At 46.5% G+C, this 20,328-nt stretch overlaps 1 protein-coding gene across 1 annotated transcript; it reads left to right on the top strand.

Annotated features, from left to right (window-relative positions):
* The first annotated feature begins 654 nt into the window (after window positions 1–654).
* ATP6V1G1 (ATPase H+ transporting V1 subunit G1) lies at window positions 655–7,574 on the top strand. The gene is made up of 3 exons (XM_067542159.1): window positions 655–873; window positions 4,151–4,251; window positions 6,774–7,574. The coding sequence occupies exons 1-3, from the start codon at window positions 792–794 to the stop codon at window positions 6,945–6,947; spliced, it is 357 nt and encodes a 118-aa protein (XP_067398260.1). The 5' UTR covers window positions 655–791; the 3' UTR covers window positions 6,948–7,574.
* Window positions 7,575–20,328: the final 12,754 nt, after the last annotated feature.

The raw sequence follows: 20,328 nt of genomic DNA, 5'->3' as shown, positions 1-20,328 counted from the left end.
AAATCTCAGACCCCAATGTTCAGAGAAGTTAATAATTCCTAGGCCCTTTTCCGCAGTCTGAGTGCAGGGCTGACATTCCGGCTCCATTTAAGTCAATGGGAAACCACCCACTGACTTCAGCGAGGCCAGAATGTCATCCTCGGTGCCCAGGCTCCATGCCCACGTGCACCTGGAAAGCAGCACCAAGAGCAGGGCCCCCGAAATCCTGCGGCCGGCTGGAAACGGGCGGCGGCTATTGACAAACCATCCATGGCGGGTCCTTTTCATCCGCATTCCCGGGTCGGAGCCTGTCGGGCCCCGCGGGCGGCACGGGTCCGAGCTGTTCTCTGCACCCAGCGGGGCCACGAACCTACCTACGGGGCCGGGGACTCCGCTTTAACCCGTGCACCGCCCAAACCGGAGCAGCGGCGCTGCGGGCCCCGGCGATGGAGGGAGACGGTAGGAGCGTCTCCCACCGGCCGAAGGGGGGGAGGCCAGAGCCGGGCAGGGCGAGTTCGGGCCTCGGCAGCCCTCGGGGACCCCCCCGGCCGCGCAGTGAGTGGGGGATGGGGAGCGCGGAAGGCGGCGGGGCGGGGCCTGCCTTGCTGGGGGAGGGGCAGGGGAGGTCTCGCGAGCCCCGCCCCCCCGGCCGCTCGCTGTCAGCTGACGGGACCACGTGAGCCAGGCCGGCGCATCACGTGAGGTGGGCGGGGCGGGCCGGGCCCGGCTGACTGACCGACCGAGCGCTGCGGTTGCCGGAGGGACGAGCCAGTGCCCGCGCTCCGGAGCTGCTCGCCCGGCTCCCCGCCGCCATGGCCAGCCAGTCGCAGGGCATCCAGCAGCTGCTGCAGGCCGAGAAACGCGCCGCCGAGAAGGTGGCCGAAGCCCGCAAGCGTGAGTGTCCCGGGGGGGCGGGCCGGGCCGGGCCGGACCGGGCCGGGCGGGGCCCCCCGCTGGTGTCTGCGGGCGGGGGACGGACGGACAGACAGAGGGACGGCGGCACCGCCCGTCCTGCCTGCAGCCCCCGCCGCTGGCCCCTCTCTGGCCCTGCCCGGCGCCGTGGTGCCTCCCGGGGGGCGGCCGTGGCGGCGCTGGGCCAGGCCCCGGAGCGTGGGGTCGGCTGTGTCCGTGTCCGGGGGGCGGAGGCCCGAAGGGGCCGTCGGCTCGTCCGGTCCGGCTCCCCGCATCCCGCAGGGTGTCGCCCGCCCGCCCCGGCCGGTGTGTGTTGCTCCTTCGAGGGGCCCAGGCCTGCTTTGTGCAGCGGGGCCAAGGGCGATCCGTAACCCGCCCCTCAGCAGCCCGTGCAGAGACATCGCTGCGGAACGGAGCTGTCCCCCTGCGACTGGTTCCTGCGGCTTAGCTAGCACCAGAGACCCGTTCATTCAGATCTGTGCCGTGCTCACGGAAACTAGGGTCCGCCCCAGTCCATTGCAGCAGTCCGAGTGTTTGGTTTTGGTGCTGCTGTCTCTCCTCCCACTTTGAAGAGGGGCTGTGGAGAAAACTGCGTTTCCGCTTCTTTACTTACCTCTGGAACAAAGGGTGGGTCTAAAAATCATCTTCGAGTTCCTCCATTACACAAGAGAGTCTCCTAAGCCCAAAGAAGAATGCACCTTCCTGCATACGGGTTCCTTAGGAGCAGGGCTGCTCACGTTATTAATTGCTAATTATCTGACATCCCCTCAGCTCTTGGAATCAATCTAGATTTCTGTATCTGTTGTACATATTTGCCATATAGCTGATGCAAATAGATTTCAGCTTGTGTGTTGCTTGCAAGCTTTTTGCTGTTCTTGACATGTGATTTGTCACCCAAATCATGTGGTATTGTTTCTGACTAGATAACTTTAGCTCTTTAAGCAGGAGACCAGCAGTTGATGAGTAATGCTCTTTCTGGTACAAATTGTTGGACAAATAATCATTTGGTATAATGCATATAACTTGGGGGGCGGGTTGTGAACATTTTTCATGGACAAACTGGCCTAGGGTGACCAGGTGTCCTGATTTTATAGGGACAGTCCCAATATTGAGGACTTTTTCTTATATAGGTGCTTATTACCCTCCCACTCTCTCCTGATTTTTTACACTTACTAGCTGGTCACCCTAAACTGGCCTCCTACATGCTTATGAGTAACAAACAACATGACCCCAGGAATAATAGAGTAATCTAGCTAGGTTATTTGTGGCTTGGAAAAATCAACTTTTCAGTGGCAAATGGGAAAACTTCAGTGGCGTGCTATGGCGGGGGGGGTCTAAGCCATCAATTTCTGCAAGCTTTAAGTTTTCATTTAAAAAAAAAAAAAAAGTGATTCTTATGTTTGAAAAAATCTTCCAAATATGAACAAACTGTAAACTAAAACAGTGCATTTTTGCTAAGTCTGCAGACAGGTGGGTCTGGTATTGCTGCTGCTAGTAGCTTTCTCATGCAAGAGCAGAATGAATTAAGAGGTTTGTCAGTGGTGGCGTTGCTTTTCAGGACCCTTTGGGCAGTGGTGAAACTTATAACTATTTTACACAGCAGCTACAGACCAAGCAAACACTGCAGGTGAGAAGAACCTAAAAATGGAGTTAGGGAGAGTGCTGAAGAAGTTGAAGCCCCTTGCTATGAAGCAATTAGGAGGTTTTATTTTTTTCCTATTCTATACAGGTTCTTTACACCATACTCCTCATCCTAATACCTTGAACTCCTTCCAGTACTGCAGTAAGCAGGGTGACGAAGGGCTTGCGTTCACATACAGCGATGCAGCTGCAGCACTTTAGTGTAGACACTCCTATGATGACCATGTAGTTAATCCACCTCCCCTCAACATAGCACTGTCTACAGGGGGATATAGGTTGGTGTAACAACGTGGATTTTTCACACCCCTGAGTGATGTAGTTATACTGACCTAATGGCCTAGTGTGGACCAGGCTTAAGATCTGTCACTTGAGGGAGAATTGTGTGCAAAAGAATGTTTATATATATAATTACACACGCGTTGCTATGTCCTTGTTAGAGAGGACAAGGTCAATGAAATGCGCTTTGCTCTTAAAGCGGAAGGTGGTGGTCCTCAGATCCTGTGGGAGTTCATTGCACAATCTCGGGAAGGCCCCTGAGAAAGCTCTGTCTGCTGGTAGATGTGTGGGGAGGAGGGCGTGGGTGACACTTCTCCATTCCAGCAGCTGGAGAGACATTGAAAAGTTTCAGATTCATCAGACAACAATTCTACTAGCTAAAGATTGACATTAAAGATGGTGCCACCAAGCATGGCCCAGGTACTGCTGTATGTTAGGAATCCCACCAGCTGAGGGCTGGATCAGCTTTATTGGCCAAATACTGGCCATAGTTGGGTGTCTCCTCCATGTCTCTTATCTGCCTCTAGTTTGTAGGTTTCCTCTTTTGGCTATTTGTTAATGAAAGGAATGTTGTAAATGATGGCTGACCATTTATGTAGAGATTGAAGACATGGGGTGAAATCCTTGCCCCATTGAAGTCAATGAAAGTTTTGCCATTGACATAAGTAGAACCAGGAATTCATCAGGTCCCTGCCCTGAGGCGTTCAAAGTGTCACATTTTCAAGACCAGTTTTAAGGACTGCCTCTGGCCTAGTAGCTTCAGCTTCTTATGCTGTTGTATGGTGAATTGATTGTTTTTGTTCAGTTTAATTATAGAGATCTTGAAGGGGAAAAGTTCATGTGCAGCACCCATAAAAGAGTCAGCTATTACATCTATCTTGAGGCAAAAGTAGGATAATATGACCTTTCTGCTGTGCAGATTCAGAGTGCTCTGAAGTGAGTTATGCACTTTCTGTAAGCTGAGTCAGCTGTGGGGAGTTTTCTGGCAACATCTGCTGGGTTTGATGACTGCTTGTTTGTTGTCAAAGCTCACCAGTTGGAGAGCATGGCAATGGACCAATGGCACACTTGGCAGGAAGTGTTCTTTGTGCGCTTCCTGGAAGATACAAAAATACCAGTTATCTGTAACTGGAAGGCTTTGGAAGGCTGGGTGAGGTTGGAGAGAGTGTGTTGTATTCTGGAGTTGACCTCCTGCGGTCTCTTCATGGTTTGCTATAATAGCAAATGCTACAGCAATTGCCCTGGGAGTCAGATAGCTTGAGGGAAAGTGCTGTCCCCATTAAATCTGGCCTGGCTGTCTGGCTTAAATTGTTACTTAATATGGTTCTTTTTTTGGAAACAGGTAAGAACCGGAGGCTGAAGCAGGCGAAAGAAGAAGCCCAGGAAGAGATTGAACAGTACCGCCTACAGAGGGAGAAGGAGTTCAAAGCCAAGGAAGCAGCTGTTAGTTTCTGTTAGATAATTCACTGCCATCAAATCAGCCTCCCGTCCCCATCAGTGTTACTTGCACTGAGATCTGCATGAGATGATGCTGTTAGAACTCTGAGAAATCATATTTGGCTGCCGCTCCTCTTGGTGGAACGTTCCACGTGGGGTGTTCTGTCCTCAAGCAGTTTCCCTTAATTGCTTTTCTGTGCTCCAATGTGAAGCCAGATATCTTGGTGATATCAATCAAGAAGTCAATGCATAAAAAAAAAGTCGTATCTTGGAAGCTGGAATTTCTCTTTTAGAAGTAAAGCAGTTTGTATTAACAAGATCGTACACTGACCAAAGCTCCTGTGGTCCCATTCACAGAGTATAAGGCTATAAGTGTCTGTGACAAAGTGTACTGTTTGTATTAATGTTAGAAGCAGAGACAATGCTCACTCGCCTGCTTCCCCTACCAAATCCTGTTCATTCTCACAAATGCTTTTTTTTACAATGTTACCTTGATAGAAAGCATCTAGGCCACAGAAGGTACTTAACGCCAAAGTTTATTTGTCTGAAATACTTCTGGGGCCTGTATTACCCATCACCTGCTCCCATCTCCCAGACTGAGACACTCACAATTAACTTACAGCATGTAGGTAACACCCAGTGCTAGACAGCCCTGGTTCAGCAGTCTGTCTACAGCCCCAGTCTGGTTTCCACCAGCCTTGGTTCCTACTTGCAGGGTGATCCCAACATACTTCCAGTCCAGATCTTTCTGCAAACTGTGTGCTCTGCAATATATAGCCCTCACTTGGACAGATCAGAGAAATAATAAGGTTCATTTGTTCATCTAAAGACATAAAAACACATTACAGCGTAATTGGGGTAAATACACCTTTCCCTGCAGACGCAGAGTGAGTTAGGGTTATGTGTGGTTTTTTTTGTTTTTACTCTAAATCATGTTCTATTGTTAATTTTTAAGTGATGCCATATAAAAGGAATGCCATATAAAAGTTAGAAAGGATTACAAGCAGATGAAAATGAAAATATGCATCTAAAAGTCTAAAACTTTATCTAGCAAGGTACAGGCTTTGTTCAAGATGGTTTCTCTCATCTGTATTCAGTTTCCAGAGACTTAACCCCTCCCTCCTTTGATTGAAGGACTCAGCTTTCAGGAGCTCTGTTTCTTTGTGCCTGGCTAGTGATGGAAGCCAAAAATGGCTTCTCTCCTTGTTCATATCTCCCAAAGTTCAGTGATTTTGTTTTAAGAGTCAGGATGACCTCATGCTGTTTTTTCCCTTTCCTGTGGACTTCCCATCCCCCTGCTGATCTTCTATGTAAATGGAACGTCCATTGTTTCTGGTTGCAGTTTGCTTAATTTCACTGTAGACAGGTATGTTTGGTCACAGACTGGACTGGAAAGCCTAATATCATTGCGTAGCCATAATTCCTTATATAGTGTTAATACATACAATTCACAATGATGATAATCAGTAGGGTGTCAAGCTTTCATAAAAGGCCTCACACTCTGCAATTTTATGATACAGTAATATCGTGTACGATCAGTTGATTCAATTGCTTTTCACTCATGTTTCAGCCTCCCCTGTGTTTACAGACCAGTAAACCTTTTGCAATGGATTCTTTGAAGAGTAAAACCCAGACAGAGCTTCTCTCTGCTGCTGGGTGTAGACGCCATGCTGTCTTCTTCCACACTTGTTAGTATGAGGTTTGCCTCCACCCCTTGTTAGTTTGATGGGTCTGTTTACACGATATGTAAATACATTCTCCTTGTCTTTCAAAGTGCTTTGGAAATATCTCCCAGGTGGGGAAAACATTTGTCCAGTGGAGACCTGTTTACCAATTTCCCTGGCATACCTGGTTTAAACACCCTTGAATAATCATTCCAGCATATCTCCACAACTCTTAATACCCCTCATTTACATACATTACAAGAATACTAATGATCAGGGAGTTATTATTTTTCAAATGACACCTCACCAGACATATTTTGTACAAAGGTGATTACAATAGAGTGCAGGGTGTAAATACAGAAGTGCTTAGTGTCAGAGTGTTAGGGTTTTTTAAAGAACTTCCAGAATAGAAGGGATGAATTTCTATTACAAAAGTGCTTTACATCTTAAATTACATTGTTTGTAAAGGTCTTTGACATAATTTTTTGTTTGTAATTATTTTATTATTACAGTAGTGCCTAGAGGGCTGTAACTGCAAGCAGGGCCTCATTGTGCAAATACCTAGGGAGAGACCATCCTTGCCCCCAAAAACCTAATGTAAATAGGCAAAACAGTCTAAGGAAGAGAGGGGAAAATAGAGGCACAGAGAAGTGAAGTGACTTGCCCTAGATCACATGTTGGGTTACTGGCAGAGCTGGGAACTGAACCCAAATCTTCTGGCTCCCAGTGCAGCCCATTAACCATAAATCCATGCACCAAAGGATGTAACTGTATAGAATGGCATAACACACAACTGAGCACAATATTTTGTTTGGTTGCCAAGTAACTCTAAGTGGGCATCTCTCTTTCCCTTGTCTGCCTTAGGCTCTTGGTTCTCACGGCAGCTGCACCACGGAAGTCGAGAAGGAGACCCAGGTGAAGATGAGCGCAATCCAGGGCAATTTCCAGAAGAATAGGGAGGAAGTGCTGAATAACCTGCTGCTGTTTGTGTGTAACATCAAACCGGAAATCCATGTGAATTACCGCATCAATGGATAGTGCAGGAGGAATGAATGGGCCTACTGGAAGTGTTAGCAATAACATCTGTGCTTCAGATGAAGTGTACGGCCCTTAGTCATGCTATAGCTCTGTGTGCTGCTTGTAGAGGTGTTAAATTATTTCAATAAGTTGTAGGCCCTTTATCTTGGAGAGACTCTAGTTTACCTTTATATGGATTCAGAGCTTATCCAAAGATTCCATGGTCATGTCTCAAATACGTATTAAGTGTGATATATATTTAAGGGGAGTGTTAACATTCTGTGCTTCTTGGTAGGTATTAAACAAGTGGCTTTCCTTGCTCAAAAGAGGAGTGAGAGAGAAAAAAGGGAGAGAGACTGGACAGGTTAAAATTGCAAGTCTGAGTCTGTACCTGTTGGAAAACACAAGTCTGACATCCTCATAGAGTGGAGTTTGTTGCCGTAGTGGTGTTAGTAACCTTAAGAATAGGGTTTAGCAGAGTTTAAAAAAAAAAACAAAAAAAAACTTCTGCGTGTGCATTACTGACTAGCGGTCCTCAGGAGCCTGTGAATTACTGAATCTTAAGCACCCCTTTGTATGTTCTACCATTGATTTGAATTAGAAACCTGATACTATGGTATTTGAAAGTAAAGAATTTATTTAACTCTGGAGTTTCTTCAGTTCTTTTTTTTTTCACCTGCCCTTTTACTTATCTGTTACAGTAGCATCTGCTTGCTGTGTGCACATGTGGGTCCCTGCCTTGAGGAGTTAATCTAAATAAACAAGACAGAGGGTAGGAGGAGAAAAGGTCCTAAAGAGATTAATCAACTTGTCTGAAGTCACATAGCAGGTCAATGACAGAGCCTGGAATAAAACCCAGGTGTTCGGATTCCTAGCCTGGCCATTAGACCCCATTATGCACCAGTGTCTCCCCCTTCTCGCCTCCAAAATGCCTGGAAGAAGGATTTCTTCTATGATCCCTTGGCGAAATGGAAGCTAGTCATTCTTTCCCAGTATATTTTGGTAGTCAGACATATGAATACAGTAATTATCCTTCCTTTTTTCATGCTCCATACTGATCTCTACTGTATTACCCAGGTTGAATTGGTTTAGGCAGCATCCTGCTGCACTTAAGAACAGTGTAGGACAAAATACACTTGTGTATATACTAGTCTTTGTCTCCTGACATGCATCAGAATCCATTTAGGATCGGATAGGAGCTTTTTGTTTCAGCAGCATCTCTCCATTAGCTGGGTGATAATCACGAATCTTGATAAAAGCTCTGTAAAGGGGGAGTGGGGGAGACCTCCCAGGTAAGGGCTGTTTTTATGCATAGCGGCTTTGCAATTAAAATAAGCAAGAAATAGTCTACTTGATGCAAAACTGAGTTGCATGGTAACAGACAAGAAATAACACCCCCCCCCCCCCCATATAGCATTGTTTGTCAGAAGGTCTAAAAACTAACTGCTGTCAAACCTCAAAGCAGCCTTGTGCGGTAGGAAAGAGCATCAACCTTATCTTTGAGTGGGGTAACAGATAACTGGTGACTTGCCCAAGGTCATGTGAGGCAATGAGATAGCAGACTCACCAATCTGCTGTCTTAATCACTAAGCTCAGTTCTCATCAAATATCTCCTTTATAGAATCCTGAAAGAGCCTCCAGAAAATCAAGCTATTAAACTGGCTATGAAATTGAAACAAAAAGCCCTGCGTTGCAGTAGGCCTGGAAAAAACCAGGGCAATCTGATGCCTAGGATTAGTTTGGCCTCATTCATAGAGCCTGTTCCATTGGAATATAAATTAAAACCATATGATCAAGGGCTGGGCAGGTGCCAGATGATGTTTTCTTGTTTTTCCAGGGGGGAGTTGCTTGGGCTCTATATTTAATCCACTGGTGTTGAAGCATTTGGCCCTGCTCGTGCAATGCACAGATGATGTAGGATTCCTTTGTAGAACACGTGGCTAGCTCCAGGCTGCAGTATGCATCTCTAGATGTGGTTTCTCTTCTCCCGTAGACAGAGACCCTCCCACTTGCCAGTCTGAGAAATGATGGCACCCTCCCCCTTCCTATACCAGTCTGGAAGCCACCTCATTGTTAATGTCAAGGTGCCCAGAGCTGCTTGTTGACACTGGCTTTTCCTTCTGCCTCATCCTCTAGCGTGGGGTGGGTTATTTTCTGTTCCACTCCAGAGTTCCTTTTCCGCTGGAAGTGTGAAGACTTCAGCTGTAGCTCATGCGGTTTTAATGCTTTTTAAGAATACAAACAGTCGTTTGCTTTTCTGTCCGTCGGCATGCTGTTCCTGAAAAGTCTCATTAAAAAGCCCAAAATGATCTGACCCTACAAATCTGTCCTGGTTTTGCTCTCCAGGCATGGTGGCTTTGTTTGCAATGCAGGGGGTCCTTTTGGAATGAAAGATACAGAAACCTTATCCCAACCCCCTGGGGGGAAAGGCCATCTAGTGCAATTATTGATCACAAACTAGATTTCATTCAATGTTTCATCTCAAAATTAGACTGCACTAGCAAGTGTTCTGCGTGGCACAGTTCTCGGCAGCCAGGGGCACGCATTAAACAAAAGGTCTTTCAGCTCTGAGATCTGATTAATCTAAAATTTCACCTGTTCCCTAATGACTCCTTGATGAATACAGGTGTAGCCTACACCAGCTGCCAACACAGTGTTGTCTGAGAGTGAAGTTTGCCTTTATAGTTGTGCCCAAGTATTGCATCAGTGGCAGATGGCAAATAGTAAAGCTGTGTGTGACGGGCTATAAACTGACCTCAGTCAGTGGTTGAAGTCCCATTAATTCTAATAGCGGCTGCATGCCCGGCTGAAGAGCCGTCTTTTTATAGACTTTTCTATGGTGTCTATCACTGGTATATGAGAAAAAACAACGAGAGTCCTGTAGCACCTGAAAGACTAACAAATTTCTGCGGGCATAAGCTTTCGTGGGCTGCAACCCACTTCATCAGATGCATGAAGTGGAAATCCCAGGTAAGAGGTACATATGTACATCCACGGGTAAGAAACGTAACAATGGGGAGGGTAAGTGCTAACAAAGTCAGTTCAGTTAGGGTAGATGAGACCTATATATACATATGGTATATGAGCACATCACAAACAATTAATGGCTGTTTGGTATTTCTCAGATGGGGAAACTGAGACCCAGGGAGGTTAAAGTCGTACACAGTCTGTAGCAGAGCTTGGGGACAGAACCCACCCCACCTGCCGCCTTCTTTTGTCCTATGTCTTGTTCGTATGTTCTATGTATGCTGCAACAATTACACACACAAGCTGAAACTCTAACCTTTGTTGTTGTTTGTGTGATAGTAGCTCCTAGGAGCCCCCATCATGGATCTGGACTACATAAGAGTGAAGTACCAGCTTCACATGTTTAGGCAGTAGCATGGAGTGAACCCACAGCAGCCCGGCTGGGAGTTAGTGACCTTGGTTCAATATGCATAAGTATTATTGAGTGTGCAGACACCTTCCCTCCCCTGTTCAGTCGCTGCATGGCCTCATTTTAGCACACTTGTTAAACAGTAGGCTGCTTAGAGGGAAAGGGCTGTATTTCCCAGCCAGCCGCTAGGTAACTCTTGTGTAGCCAGATTAAAGTTCAGTCTCCTCTCCCCCCTCCCCAGATCCCCCAGTGCCACTTTGGCCAAGTGTCAGTTTTCATCTGTCACTGATGCATGGGTGCTGGGAAATTTTGCACTTGGGTCTTTGCTCTGAGGAGACGCTGAGCACTAGATAAGCCTGGGGAAAGGAAGTGTCCAGCAGCGGTGGTTTCTTGGGGGCTGGTTCTCTTTTCCCTTACACCAGTGTTGCACCAATGTCAATGCTTCTGATTTACACCGGTGGGAGGATAATCGGCCTCTGTTTCGGAGGGGATGGATGCTTGTGAGGGAATTGAATGATTGCATGTAGAGGACAGTAGGCTGAATTTCTGTGGCTACTATGGAAGGTGGACTTTCTGGATAAGAGTGCTGGCACATTCTTATGCTGTACGCTGCGCTGCTCCAAACGCAGCTAAAGACCTAGATGTGGTTTGCAGTGATAACTTGCAACTCCGGTTGTAGTCAACGAGAACTGCAGATGCTCAGCAATTTGGAAATACCAGGATCCCTATCCCAACCCTTAGAGCTACAATTAATATTTGCAAAGGGTTGTTTTATTGTGTTAAGCACTGTGCAAACCCACAGGAAGGGATTGTGCCTGGATTTGTAGCTTATACAACCTGCTGCTGCTGAATGTGTGTTACAAAGCCCATCTTGTGCCTGAGCCACAGAAGATGTGTCTGTTAGAGGACAAGTTAGGGAAAGGTTACCTCAAGCTGTAACAGCTCCTGTTTTGAGCTCTGGAGGTCCCAGGTTCAGTTCCCAGTTAGCAGCCCCAAGGATGGCAGCTGTCACGCTTACAATCTAAATAAGCAAGACAGGAAAAGAGTAGGGAAAGGGATACACAGAAGAGAGCAGAGTGATGGTTTGCAGCATGGCACTTTATGGTGAGACTGAAGACTGTCCAGACTCTAATTCATTTATAATCTAGGACACAGCACAAGGGAGCATGATAGCAGGGAAGGCATTTTACACAGAAGATTAAATAGTGGCTCTTTTTGCACAGTGGTCATCAGGTGTATGTCTTTTAAATAGATTTATTAAGTTAACAGAATCCAGAGGCATATGGTTTTATCACTATGGTTAGAGATACAACTGGTTGAAAAACGATACGTATTATGCGAGAACATTTTTAAAAAGCCTAACATTTTATTTTGAAATTTTCCACAGGAATTTCTTCTGAGGGAAGGTTTAGTAATTCCATTTTCTCCTCACTTCCTTTTTCCATTTTCAGTGACAAAATAGAAGAAGAGAAGGGGGGGATGAAAAGGGAAAAGACAGGAGGAAAAAAATTGAAACATTCTCTTAAAAAAACTTTTTTTTTTTTTTTTTGCAAAAATTTTCTTTGAGTCAAAAAAGCCAGTTTTCATTGACAAAAATTTTCAACCTGATCTAGGTGAAAAGTTCGTGGCGAGAACTTGGCCTTTGAGACTGTCGCTGAAGGTAGAGCAGATATTTTAATTGTGCTGCCTAAAATGATGTACAGTGATTGCTAGGTTCTAGATTAATGATTTGTAGGAGTAGCTCAGGTTATTTGAATGTTCACTAGTTTATGCTTGTCAATATTGAATTACAATTGCCATTTTTCTTCCCATTCACCTACTTTGGTTAGGTCCCTCTGGAAATCCTCATGGTCTCTAATGTGGACTAACACGTGTCTTCTGCAAATGTTGACACCTCGCCGCTCAACCCATTTTCCAGATCACTGATATATATTAAACAGTATCAGTCCTGTTTACTTACTAACGTTTTGCCATGAAATTTGACCAGTTTTTACTCTTCTTTGTTTCTTAGATTTTCCCCCGCCCTCCCCCCCCACACACACACTTTCTTTATGATTTCATATGAATTCTAACAGTAATTCATAACAAAAGGTAAAGTTCCTGAGCTGGAAGATCCACCTTTTATAGCAGCTAAAGATCTGGCCTAATACATTATAAAAATAATACCATCCCCTGTCCCCCTCCAAAAAGCCAATCAAACAAACAACGGTTTGTCTAGAAAGACAATCCCCCAACACACCTTATGGAAAGAAAGAAAATAACACAAATCTTTTTTTGGTATTAATCTCATGCAGTAAATATGGTTGCGCAGACTGGCTTGAGAATAATAATTAAATAGATATTAAATTACATTCAGCTGCCTCAAAAATTCCAGTTGCAATCAGTTGTATTGTTAATATTGGGACCAGTAGCAGGGTGCAGGTTAGAGTAACGTGAGGGCTGCTCTAACTTCTGCTCAAATGCAGCTGCCTCCGAGGTTCTCTTTTACTAGCCAGAGATTGGCAGAGCAGAGCTTCAGCCATAAGCCTTCCCTGTTCATGCCCCTGTCCTGGAAGCTGCAAAGAGGAAATGGTGCAAGGCCAATTATTCTGACACTGCATTCCCCTAAGGATTCCTCCAGACCTGGGAATCCTCATTTGCCTGCTGAGGTCAGCTTTATGGCCCCTTTGCACCAATTGAGTCGTACAAAGAATGTATATCGCAGTGAAGGATCTGACTCCACATCTCCCCATTTCCTAGGTCTGCACAAAAGTTTGGTGTGAAAGCCGATTGAACTCAATGACAAAGCTCACACTGGTTTCAGTGAAGCCAGGATTTCACCCCTAATATCTAGAGCAGTGTTTCTCAACCTGGGGATTTAGAGGGGTCGCAAGTGCAGAGCTGGTATTGGGGGTGGCAAGAAAGGCAATTGCCTGGAGCCACAGGGGCACCATGAAACTAAGTTACATGCCTCAGCCCCGTGGGGGTGGGACTCAGGCTTCAGGGGTACAGTAGTTTGGAAAGGTTAAGAACCACTGCTCTAGAGGGCAGGGTCAAACAGTAGTAGAGAATTTCAAAATAACAAAAAAGAATTCGGTAGCCCTTTCCCCCTACCCCCAATCCAAAGACTCCAGACACACTGTAGGGAGATGTATATAGGTTGCATTAGTAAAATTTCCAAGCTTTTCTAGTTTTCACTACAAGAAGGAATTCTAACTGGTGAAAACTGTTCAAGTTTCAATAGTTGCGTTCTCTGTTTCCAGCGTTAAAAATGCTTTTTTCCAAAGACACAGTTGAACCCATATCCTTCCTGCTCAGCTGTTAATATGGGCAATTTTATTAATGACATCATCTAATTTAACATCCAAGGACTCAAACCGCCTGTCCTGAGCATGGGGAACTATAAGTGCTTCACAGGAAACAGGTATGTCTCTATTGTTCTATTTGCAATTTGGTGGCATTGTAACAAATATTAAAATATGCAAAACAGAGTGTGTGTGTGTGTGTGTGTGTGAGAGAGAGAGAGAGACCAACCAGTCAAGGAGAGCAGCAATTAAATGTAAAACACCGAAAAAACGGCGGCCACTTGGAATGCATCAGCTAAATATACAGCCCAGTGGCTGGTTCTTGGAACAGGTGGGGCATACATTTTCAGAAGTGACTAGTCATTTTAGGCACCTCAATTTTTGGGGGCCCAATGTGAGACACTTTAAAAGGAGTTGATTTTCGGAGAGTGGGCACTCAACGCTTTTTGAAAATCAGGCCCCACTCAGGTGTCCTAAACCTGAAAATTGAAGCACCCCCTGAATCACTAGTCGCTTTTGAAAAATCTTGGCCAAAATTCTTTACAGGTAATGAATGAGTGAGGCAAAAAAATAATAAGGAAACTGAATAGACCCTGCTGGTCAGAATCCAAGAGAGAGCAGCTGTGGGAAAATGATGGGACGAAAGCAGCGGTGGCAGGGATGTGGCCTGTGACAGGGCTTGTGATTCTCTTGCAGGCTTCTTGTTTCTGGATGTACTTAAATAATTCTTTATGTATCTTTGGCTATTGACTCTTCACGTTCCACCCCAGCCTCCTAATTTCCATTGTATCTCCTCCCTGTTGGCTTCGTTAGGATTGGATTTCCTTTTTCTGGTCGCTCTTTCTGTTTTGGTTCCTTTTACAAATGGTTTACAAAAGGTTAATAAAACCAGGAACAAAATGTTTGTGGAAACGTACCAGGTTCAATCAACTTTTGACGAACCCCCAGGCAGGGTTTAATCAGAAACCTGCTTGGTTTCCAGCCAGCGAACCTGGTAGGACCTGCAGGGAACCTTGCGCTGCCAGGATCTGTGGCTCCATGGCGGTTCTGCCATGTGGACTACCCCAAAGCTGGGGTATCCGGCACTACCAGGATCCATAGCTGCAGGGCAGCCCCACCATGCAGACAGCTTTCAGGGTCCTTTCTGCTTTAGGGACGTGCATGCCTTCGGAGAATGGTTACAATTTCTCAGATAGCCTCCATGCTGAACCTAAGGATTTCAGGCTCCTTATTTGTGACATCAAGGCCTTTTAGGCTAGTAGTTTCCTCATTGTTGGCCTATTGCCATTCTAAAGTAACAGAAGTTGGCGCTGGAGATCTCTAGGGGGGAAGGGCTACAGAGGAGCAGCAGCGTTAATGCTCAGGAGCCACTCGGCTCTGGCAGTGCCATTCCCACAGCTGGGCAAGGAGCAAATGGCAGGTAGATGCACAAAATGACAGCCAAGAGTCGCAGCCCCGCTCCAGCTTTCCTGCATGACAGCATTTAGGGATCGTGTTTCCCCCTGGGCAGGATCCCAAGTTTTCTCTCTGCTTGCACGACAGAGCCACTAGGTTTAAGACCCCATTGCATCCATGGAAGGGGCAGGCAGGATTTGCCCCTCAGCATTAAATCCCTGGTCCCTTTGAAAGCCATTGGAATTTTGCCACTTGCATCAACGGGGTCAGGCTTTGGCTTTGAGATCAGCTCCCCCGGGTAATTTTTGCTAAAGAGTTCCATGTACACAGTTCATGCACTGTAGCTAATCAGCAAGGAAGCAGCCAGGGAGATTCAGTGTCATTTTTATTACCCCCACCTGGGGTTTGCCAAGGCTGTTTTTAATAACCTGCTTGCAGTGCCCTTTCTAAACACTATGCCCCTGTTTTATTGCTATGCCGGGATCCTTATCTGGGGGAGAAGAGAAGGAAGATGCAGTTACTGGTTTTGATGCAATGCCTGTGCAATTATATCCCAAGATTTGCCTATCTGTGGTTGTAGAAGGCTGGTGATACTGTGTGCTAATGACAACACAGAGAAGATTTATTTGCTTTTCCACAAAAGATGGGTGGTTTTACTACGAAAACCTGCAGTGGCCACTGTAAAAAGATCCCATGTGGATAAGCAGTTTTGAAGTAAAATCTCTTCCTGTTTCAATTAACACATTGCCTAATAATGTTTAGAACAAGAGACTCACAGGGGGAGGGCGTACATTAAGTGGAACTATTTTTAATTTTAATCAGCATTCATTAGTATAAACAAGCGTGCTAAGATCCTGGATTAGATCTGTCTCATGCCTTCCCAGAACCACTCGTTTCTGATGTGTCCCAATTATGTGGCAACATCATGACTCTACAGACAATGTAAAATAAACTTTCTCCCTTCCCACTCCACTCCTTTGCCTGGGGGAAGCTGTAACCACTGTGTTGCACGTTACACAATGGAGACAAAGCTATGGTGTAACGCCCTCTGATTTTACGACTGGTCCTGTCTCATTTCTCTAGGAAAAGCTGGGTTGGACACAGCAGGTTGGGAAGTGGTACAGCCTGTGTCCTTTAGGTCAACTGATTGTGCATTCGCATGTTTTGAATCAGATGTGAATAGTCCACACCTAGGAACTGATCCAGGCCAGTGTATGCTACAACCTTTTGGCAGCAAAGTTCTGCCAGTCAGGGGAATGACGAGGTCGAATCCCTGGCAGACACAGCTGTGCTAGGGAAAGCCCCCGGAATCGACACAGTTCGAATGGAAAAACCGTGCTTTTGGCAGGATAGCTTATTTCACTCGGGGGGATGGACACTGAAATAAGCCGTGCCACAAAAGCACAGTTTTGCTGGTATGTGCTATGTCCCCACAAGGAGAGCCTTACTGGTATAGTATACTGGTATTCTACACCCGCGAAGGGCTCCTAATATAAACCTGGCCTAAGACCCACTACCAGTGCTGGCCTTGTGGCTGGGTGACGTGGGCGACTGCCTAGGGTGCCATGGTTGGGGCAATGGGGCATGGTCAAGAGGCAAAGAGCAGGAGAGGCTTAGGGTGCAAGGCCGTGGAAGGGAGCTCGGGGGGATAGGGAGGCAGTGGGGGACCAGCGGGGATGGGTGGGGAGCCTGGGGAGGCAGCGGGGGCCCGGGAGGATGGGTGGGGAGCTCAGGCAGCAGGGACCAGGGGTCATTTTCCCTACGGCCGGCCCTGCCCACTACGAAACCCACTAAAGTGACTGGGAGTCTTTCCACCGGCTTCAATGGAGCAGACCCCTAACGCAAAACGAACTCATCTTTTCTTGGTCTTTCTGCACAGCAATTTATTTGTAAGGGAGACCAGGAAAATGTCCTAATAATACGGTCCGTTCTTGCAAACATCCAGTACATTCTCCCCTCCCGCCTCTCTCTATGTGTCTGTGATTTGCATGACCATTTTCTTAGTATATTATTCCCCAGCCTTGCGCTCTGTGTGTGAGATCTCCAATCTCGCTGTAGTTCACAGAGCGAAATGTCTGCCACAGCTTAGATAAATTCCTGCCGTCTGTGGCTGGGAGGGGGATGTGCATGGTGGCCATAGCTTTCTTTAAAGAGAACAACACCGCTACTGCCGTCCGTGTTTGTTCATTGGGCTTGTTTTGCAGGGATGAGTGCATAGTTTGGTACCGCACAACGACAAGTGCTGTGTGTGTGGTTGTGGTTTGAGGATGGCTGATAAAGACAGGGCCTTCAAAGAGAATGATGAATCAGAGCTGTGATCAAAGCAGTTCTTTCTGACGAGTCATATGTTCTGGCAAAGGAAATGTCACCCTGCTGGAAATGACTGCAGTCAGCGAAGGCAAGTTGCACATTGCTCAATGTCAGCGGTCATCTTCTGCAGGCTTGCACGGCAGACGCCCAGGCAGCTGCAGCATTGCTAAAGCATTGCTTTGGCTAATAAACCAATGGCAGTTTTGATGATGCAACTGTGGGGCCTGCAGCTGAGAATACAACATGAACCTTATCGTCCTGTTTAAGGGAAAGTACTCCCTTTGGACCATGCTGGTGATCAGCTTACTGTATCTCCACTAGGCCCATGGGATTTAACCCCCAGATCTGCACTCCCCCAAACTTTGAGGTGTTTGAAATCTGCATACAAATTTTGCAAGTGGAGTCTATCTCTACAGTTGTAACAGATGGGGAAACACTGGGGAGGAACTCTACAGGGTTAAATCCACTGTATGCAACGTGCCTAGGGGAAAACTCACACGCACACATGATATTCTGCAAGTTGGTGCCTGCAACACAGTGTGAGAGTGGGAGGCAGGGTGGGGCTGAATATGCTGCTGTGACAAGCCTATCGACTTCTGTGGGTTGCACCAGTTTATTGATTTGGACCAAGGCGTTTGGGGAAATGAGGATGATTCAGTTCTGCAGCAGCCACTCTACAATAGCTGAAGCCTTCCAAACAAGAAAGAGGTCCCCATCCCAAGGTTCAACAGTGTAAAGGCACAAGGGGTATGGTGTCGGACCTTATCATACAAAAGACAATATGAGAAGAAGCAAGTGAATGGGGTGGGATCGTTGGATACAGAAGACAACGTGGAATAGGTGAGCTTTTAGAAGTCTCTTGAAGGACAAGGGGGGATGGATGTTGTTGAACATTAATCTGGAGCTTAGCTGAGAATATGTGATGTCATAAAAGCCTGGAGTGAGTGAAGGAGACAAGGGAGTAGCCGCAATAGTAGGGTTGGCAGAGCATAAGGAATGGGAGGGAGCATAGGAGGAGACAAAGGCAGAGTCCCAGAGAACTTTGGAGGTGAAGAGAAGAACCTAAGAAGAGAGGAAGTGACGGTGGAGTTGGAAAAAGGATCTGGGCGGCAGACAGATCTCCACAGAGGGACATTGTTTCTGCACTGACAGAAAACCCAGTGGAATGAGATGCACCCTGGCTAAAAAGGTAATGGGGAAGCTATGGAATCTGCACCCTCTTCCTGGGTAGGAGGGGTTGGCTCCCTGCTGCAGCTCGGGTACTGTCTGAGAACTGCCAGAACTCATTGCCTGCTCTGATCCGCTGGTCCAGCTGAAGTTTTCTCCTATGCGAAGCTGTTTTCAGGTGACTGAAATGTCTGACGTGTAAAACAGAAAATCCTGTTTCATCTGTCACTTTCTATGGTATCAGCACTGAAGGTGCATTTAGTGGGTGTATGTCTTTTAACTCTGGGCTGTGGTTTCGTTATGTCTCTTCTTTTCTTTTTCATTTTTCTTGCTGTCTTCCCCCAAAGTGCAGGAATTCAGGGCAAGGCCAGGTGTGAGGGATAGCAACATTCACATTTTGCCTTTTGACCTGGAAGAACAGTTTATTTCACCCTCGATCTCCAAGGAAAATAGGATAGAGAGTGGATTTTTTGAGAACAAGAATGTTACTTATTTGGGCTGGCATCAGGGTGATGTGGTCTGGTGGAAAAGGGCTTTTTGTGTGTGTGTGAGAGAGAGAGAGACAGAGAGCTGATAGCTGCTGTCATTATAGAGAGACTTCATGGTATTAGCAGCCACAGCAGAGCATTTGTTTTCTTGAGATTGCACAAATACTCACCCTCCTAAACAGTCAGTCTGAAACATGCCACCACTGTGTGGGTTAAACTAACACAAGCCCCTCCTGTTGTGCCAAAATACCAGAGCTTTACTCCTTTAGTGGTGAGTTTCCTGTCCTTTGTGGACTCCTGCTGCAATCATAACGATCTTTTAATGTAGTTTCTGTTGCATCAGTTTCCTGTTTGACTGCGCTTTAGTTGATGACTATCATGGATGTATGTGCGTGTGTTAAATTGCAATGACACCAAGGGATGCAAACAGAGCAATCCCACATCTGACTGAGGGACAGCATTCATAGGCTCGGTGAGGGAGCCCTGCAGCTGCATCACAGGCTCTTCGGAACACAGGTAAGACAGGAGAAAGGGGTAGAGAAGTGAAGAGTAATTGTGGAGAATCATCCGTGTTCTCGTAGAGATGCAGATGAGTCCTGTGTCCGTGAGGCAGTTACTGATGCAGGACAAACCTCAGGGCGTTCAGGTGCTCATTTTGGATAAGTACCCACAGTCTGTCTGCTGAGCTGAACTATACAAACCTCCTGCATCAGCAACATTTAACTCAAAATCTTACAAGCACCATATCACAGTCCAGGGCAATTGCACCTGTATTGAGCAAGGGCACCAACTTTAAGGCTCCTGGCTCCCAGCCATCAGCTCTCTTGGGCGGAGACCCCATCCTGCTCTCTTCTGACGGGGCTGAACAGTTCCCCACCTACACTCTGAGTTCCCCAGCAACTCAGACTGCCTACGCAGGCCTGTTTTGCTTTCTCCTCAGAGGCTACACACAGCATAATTGCCCATAACTATAAGGTACCACACGCCTTTTCTAAGCAAGCACATTTATTCTTAAGGTGAAGTGTTAAAGAGAAAACACATCACAACAATAAAAGAACCTACTCACTTGCTAAGAAATTTACCAGAAACCACCCCACCCAACCCACGCAGAGGCTCTGGGGGTGAGGCAGTCCTTCAAACCCACCCAGGGGTTTGCTGCGGTTACAAGTTCCTAACAGCTTTCGCTCAGAACAAGCACCCCCCCGAATCTGTGCGTCCCTCCTTTCTACGCTTTGGGTTCTTGACCATGGGAGCCTGGGAACAGCAGACAGTTGCTTCTTAGGGCGTCGCTTCAAGATATTGGGTCTGGAGGTGGGAATTTGCATTCCCTTCCTCTCCGGTATTTCCCAGGAAACCCACTCAACTACAGATTCATTCTTGTC

Source organism: Emydura macquarii, unplaced genomic scaffold, assembly GCF_026122565.2.
Source record: "Emydura macquarii macquarii isolate MOO-44397 ecotype Brisbane River unplaced genomic scaffold, CSIRO-AGI_Emac_v2 contig_691, whole genome shotgun sequence".
NCBI classification, from domain to species: Eukaryota; Metazoa; Chordata; order Testudines; family Chelidae; genus Emydura; species Emydura macquarii.
The sequence above is the reverse complement of the archived record's forward strand: the minus strand, read 5'-3'. Positions and strand labels throughout refer to the sequence as shown.

Excerpts from the sequence above, each read along its gene's own strand:
- ATP6V1G1 (XM_067542159.1), top strand. The coding sequence starts at position 792 with ATGGCCAGCCAGTCGCAGGGCATCCAGCAGCTGCTGCAGGCCGAGAAA. Across the intron at positions 874-4,150 it reads GGTGGCCGAAGCCCGCAAGC|GTAAGAACCGGAGGCTGAAG; the intron begins GTGAGTGTCCCG and ends TTTTGGAAACAG. Across the intron at positions 4,252-6,773 it reads TCAAAGCCAAGGAAGCAGCT|GCTCTTGGTTCTCACGGCAG; the intron begins GTTAGTTTCTGT and ends TGTCTGCCTTAG.